The sequence below is a fragment of the Palaemon carinicauda genome, chromosome 1 (assembly GCF_036898095.1).
Source record: "Palaemon carinicauda isolate YSFRI2023 chromosome 1, ASM3689809v2, whole genome shotgun sequence".
Classification (NCBI taxonomy): Eukaryota; Metazoa; Arthropoda; class Malacostraca; order Decapoda; family Palaemonidae; genus Palaemon; species Palaemon carinicauda.
This window is the reverse complement of record NC_090725.1, coordinates 214,503,978-214,509,473: the sequence shown is the minus strand read 5'-3', so window position 1 is coordinate 214,509,473 and position 5,496 is coordinate 214,503,978. Positions and strand designations below refer to the sequence as shown.

The window sequence follows — 5,496 nt, the reverse complement described above, 5'->3', positions numbered from 1 at the left end:
ATACTGACAATCCCGAGACTAGGCTGCATGCAACTTCCCCTACTCCGTTGATGGTTTCAACATTCACCTTAACGTCCTGCCTCTCAGTGCTGCCTAGGGTCTGCATTAAAGCTTCCGAGACAAAGCCTGTGGAACTCCCATTGTCCAAGAAAGCCTTTGTGAAAACCTCCCTTCCTTCCCTTATCGGCACAACTGACATCCCTGTACCAATGCTACCTCCTCTAACTGCCCTGAACATAGCAATTTTGTCATGTGTTCCTTCCTCCTGAACCACTAAAGCTCTATTTGAGCGCTCAGATCCTACCACTTCTACTTCTTGGACCACTTCTACTCCTTGGACCACTTCTACTTCCTGGTGTCGATGCAACAGAGTTGGGTGATTTCCCTTGCATATGTTACAACTTTTCCTGTTTCTGCAATACTGAGACCTATGACCACTTCTCAGACAGCCAAAACAGAGCCCCAACTCCCTTATGGCTCCCAGTTTTTCCTCAGGTCCCATTTGAGATATTTGGTGGCATTCATCCACTATATGGGGTCCTGTACAGTACCAACATGAAAGCGGGGCATTTCTGTTACATGAAACTTTCCTAGCCTTAGTTGAACACTCAGCCTTGATTGGTGCTTTTCCTTCTCCTACCCGAAGGGTGTCTTCCCTTCTGCCCCTCTGAAATAGGTTCAAGACCCTAGCCTCTCCTTCAATAAAACTTACCAAATCATCAAACGACACAGTCCTCTTTTTTTTCTCAGTAATCTTATCAGCAACTCTACACCATCGAGTCTGCACCCTAAAGGAGAACTTGCTAATGATCAACCTCATTGTTTTTGGATTTTGTAATTCGGCAATGCCATAAGGGATACACGAAATTGCATTCCTGCAAGTTTTGAGTGCCACCGAGTACTCGTCATACTCTTCCGCGTTGTTTTCCCTTATATTTTTCCATTTAATGATCTTTTCCACAAACGCGGTGGCTATCTGTTCAAGGTTGCCATATCGCTCCTCCAGCAACTTCCTTGCCTGCTTATAGCCCTCTGAAGCTTCTAAGTGGATGCAGGATGCCACAATATCATTTGGCATGCCTGTCGTGTATAAATCCAGATACCTCAGCCTTTCCTTATCATTCGTCAACTGGCTACTAAAGACTTCATCAAATGAGCGAATGAACTTAAAATACTTTGTACGATCCCCATCAAACTTAGCTATATCCTGCTAGGGCATCAAGCTTTTAAGGCTGCAAGAGATTAGCACCTGCATAACTTCCTTATTGCTCAAGTCCCTTTGGTCATTCCCGCCCGAGCAACAGCATCCACTTAACCCAATCTCGGGCGCTTCCGTATTCAAATGCATGGGTCTCTCACTCCCGCTTACATCAGGGTTTGTGTGTTCCCTTATCCTAGGGATGTGAGTTATTTCTTTTTCCTTCTCCTTCAGTTCTGTTAAGGCCTTCTCCTCTGCCTCCACTCCAGCTGACTCTGCCTCTAAACCGAGCATCTCCCTCTTGGATTTTAGCGCTGCTTCCTCTCGCTCTATGGCCTTTATCTCCATCTCCCTCTTAAATTTTAGCGCTGCTTCCTCTCGCTCTATGGCGTTTATCTCCTTCATCACCCATAATTGTGCTGCCAACCTGGCTCTAGAAGCAGCTAATAATACACGTCTGCTCCCAGTAGAACTCGCGCGCGACCGCTGAGATCTCCCGGAAACAACAGATTGCATACCAATGACTGATGCGCTATCCCCCAAATTTAAATATCCTTCCTCTTCCCTGGGCTCTTCAGTGCACTCGCCTACCTTATGGCCCTGATTAACCCCACTATCCTGCCTAACCTCAAGTCCCTGCAAAAACTCCTGTACCTCTACGCCATCCTTCTCTAGGGCATCACTTAGACGCTGACACAATTCAGACTTGTTCTCTCCTTTTGGGAGGCCTCTAACTTCCAACTCCTCTCTCAGTTGCGCAACCTTTAGGGTCTCCATTTTCCTAGGCCCCGTTCCGGCACTCCCTATGAGCTAACAAAATTCCCTAGTTGAATCGTAGCTGACCTAACCAATGAGTGGCCGAGAACCTGCACTACTCAATGAAGACCACTAACAGTACCTATGTTGCGACTGCCTACATCCTCTAAGCCTAGAGAGCAATCCCTAAATGTATCAATGTCTCGTGGCCCAGCCTCCTACCTGAAAGAACTCCTATGTGACATATCCCAGCCTTTACCTGAAATAACTTCTATTTGACATCTCCCAACCTTTACCTGAAAGAACTCCTACCTGAAATAACTTCTATTTGACATATCCCAGCCTTTACCTGAAATAACTTCTATTTGACATATCCCAACCTTTACCTGAAAGAACTCCTACCTGAAATAACTCCGTTTTGACATGTCCTAGCCTTTACCTGAAAGAACTCCTACCTGAAATAACTTCTATTAAGACATATCCCAGCCTTTACCTGAAAGAACTCCTACCTGAAATAACTTCTATTTGACATATCCCAGCCTTTACCTGAAAGAACTCCTACCTGAAATAACTCCTATTTGACATGTCCTAGCCTTTACCTGAAAGAACTCCTACCTGAAATAACTTCTATCTGAAATAGCTAAACCCCTCCTGGTTATACCTAAGTTCTAATACCATGCAGCATGCAGCAAACTAACATCTGTCAAACTGAGAACTCTAGTGACCATTGGCTTAGGATTACAGCGCCCGTAACCAACGTTGGAAATGGTTTCTTCATATAGATAATCCACAAATTAGTAAAGTTAAATTGGGTAACCGTAACGTATAATATGTATATATGTATATATATATATATATATATATATATGTGTGTGTGTGTATATACATATGCATATATAAATGTATATATACATATACACATATATATACATATACATACTGTATATATACATATATATAAGTATATATATGAAAGTGTGTGTATATATATGCATATCTCTCTCTCTCTATCATATATATATATATATATATATATATATATATACATATATATATATATATATATATATATATATATATATATATATATATATATATATACTGTATATATACATCATATGCATATATATACATACATACATATATATATATACATATATATATATATATATATATATATATATATATATATATATATATATATATATACATTATATATATACCTATATATAATATATATATATATATACATATATGCATATTACCGCAATAGGTGACACACTGCTAAGCAGTATATCTTACAGTGCTAGTCGGTTTATCTTAGTACTGTACTAGGCAGTATATCTATACTGTGATAGGCGGTATATCTTAGTACCATGCTAGACAGTTTATCTTAGTAATCCATGAGCAACTGGAAGAATAGGTGACATTCTGCTAAGCAGTATATCTTACAGTGCTAGTCGGTTTATCTTAGTACTGTACTAGGCAGTATATCTATACTGTGATAGGCGGTATATCTTAGTACCATGCTAGACAGTTTATCTTAGCAATCCATGAGCAACTGGAAGAATAACGAGAACCTTGGGTGAGGAGGAAATGCCCCCATTAAATCTCGAAGAATTCACAGGCAGTAGGGTGATGGATTCGGTTTGAGACGATACACAATATGTCTCTTCGGCTTCTACTCCTGACGACTCATGGATGACCTTACTGAAATTAGTATGGATTGGCAGGGGTCTCTTGCCTTAGTTAGATAGGCAATGCTCTTCACAAGAAACTGGTAATCCTTTGATGATTCTAGCTAATGAATCTTCTAGGGATTTATATGGTCAAAGGAAAGAGAAGATGACAGTCCCGGGATAAGAATCTCCCGGTTTATAAATACTAAAGAAAAATAGAAAATTGGTAATTGGAATGTTAAACCATGAATCAGATTGGGAAGTTACAGCAGATGGGGAGTGAATTTATATATAGTTTGGATATCTTGGCCATAAGTGAAACACATTGTAAGGGGATTGATTGGGAAACATTAGACCAAGGCAATGTATATAAATATATATAAACATATATATATATATATATATATATATATATATATATATACATATATATATATATATATATATATATTAGGACCAAGTACCCTGCTTCTCATAAGTCCTGCTATTAATGTGGGTGTCATGAGATTCAGGTAATAAAAGTTTGTGGCAGGCATAACAACTTTTATTCATGTTCAATCTACCGGAATCCAGGCATGGATGATTCTATCTAAGATTGTCTTCTAACCATTATGGCTAAGATACAAAAAGATGATAGAAAGGCTTCTTTTGTCTTTGTTGGTGATTTTAATGCTCACCATAGGGAGTGGTTAAGTTCTATCTCTCCTACCGATTGCCATGGCTTAAGAGCTTTAGACTTTGCCTCTGAATCAGGCTGTGAGCAAATCATAAATGAAGCTACTCACAGGTCTGGTAATTGCTTGGACCTCGTATACACTGACTCCCTTGGCGTTATACCTAGTAAGGCTGGTTCTCCAGTCGTGACATCTGATCATGCCTTGATTTCATTAGTAGTGAAGACTGATACATCATACTCTTGTAAAATTTATGTGAAATCCCAAGCAGACTGGAATGGGATTTTGCATGATCTTTTGTGCTTGAATTGGTCACAATCATATAGTAGTGTAGATCCTGTTGTCCCTTTTGAATGAGAATCTAGTTAAAATAATTGATAGGCGTATCCCTTCTCGTGTGCTAAGGAACCGAGTGAAGGACACACCGTGGTGAAACGATGATTGTAGGCGTGCTTATTTGGAGAAGCAGGAGGCCTCTCACCTTTGGAAGTGTAACAGATCAGATTTGACCTGGAACAACTATACTCAGCTTCAAGCTTTTGCTCAGAGAGTTTATGCCTCAACTGAAAAGGAGTACAATTTAACCATAAAAGAAACCCTTTCTGGTACAACTCAGGAACATAAATGGTGGTCTACCTTAAATCTCCACTCTTTGGTGTAGATGCAACAGTTCCTCCTTTACTTAAACCAGATGGCTCAGTCACTCCCTATCCAAAAGAAAAGGCAACCCTTTTGGCTGATGTTTTTGACAATAAACAGAGTAATGAAAAACTTGAACTTCCTCATTCCTGTTTTCCTGAGGCTAAACTAACTAGTTTAGCTTTTTGATCTCGTGAGATTAAAGCTCTGTTGATGGACCTTGATGCTTATGGAGGTGTAGACCCAAATGGTTTTTTTTCCTTTGTTTTTTATAAATACAGCAGATTTCTTAGCTCCAAAGTTATGTTATTTTGCGCAAGTTAGCAAGAACAGGAGCTTTAGCACTTGTTGGAGAATTGGTAATGTTACTCCTCTATGTAAATGTGTTTGTGATAGCTCAAGTCCCACTGATTTCCGCCCAATTTCCATAACTCCCATATTATCTAAAGTTTTTGAACGTCTTCTGGCAAAACGACTTAACCCTTTTACCCCCAGGCTTATTGGAAATTTCCAACCACTAACCCCCAAGGGGTTATTTTTTCCCCCGCAC

General features: G+C 39.6%; 1 protein-coding gene across 1 annotated transcript; it reads right to left on the bottom strand.

Annotated features, from left to right (window-relative positions):
• Positions 1-1,210: 1,210 nt before the first annotated feature.
• On the bottom strand, positions 1,211-1,975 carry LOC137638130 (uncharacterized). Its single transcript, XM_068370224.1, has one exon. The coding sequence runs from the start codon at positions 1,973-1,975 to the stop codon at positions 1,211-1,213; it is 765 nt and encodes a 254-aa protein (XP_068226325.1).
• Positions 1,976-5,496: the final 3,521 nt, after the last annotated feature.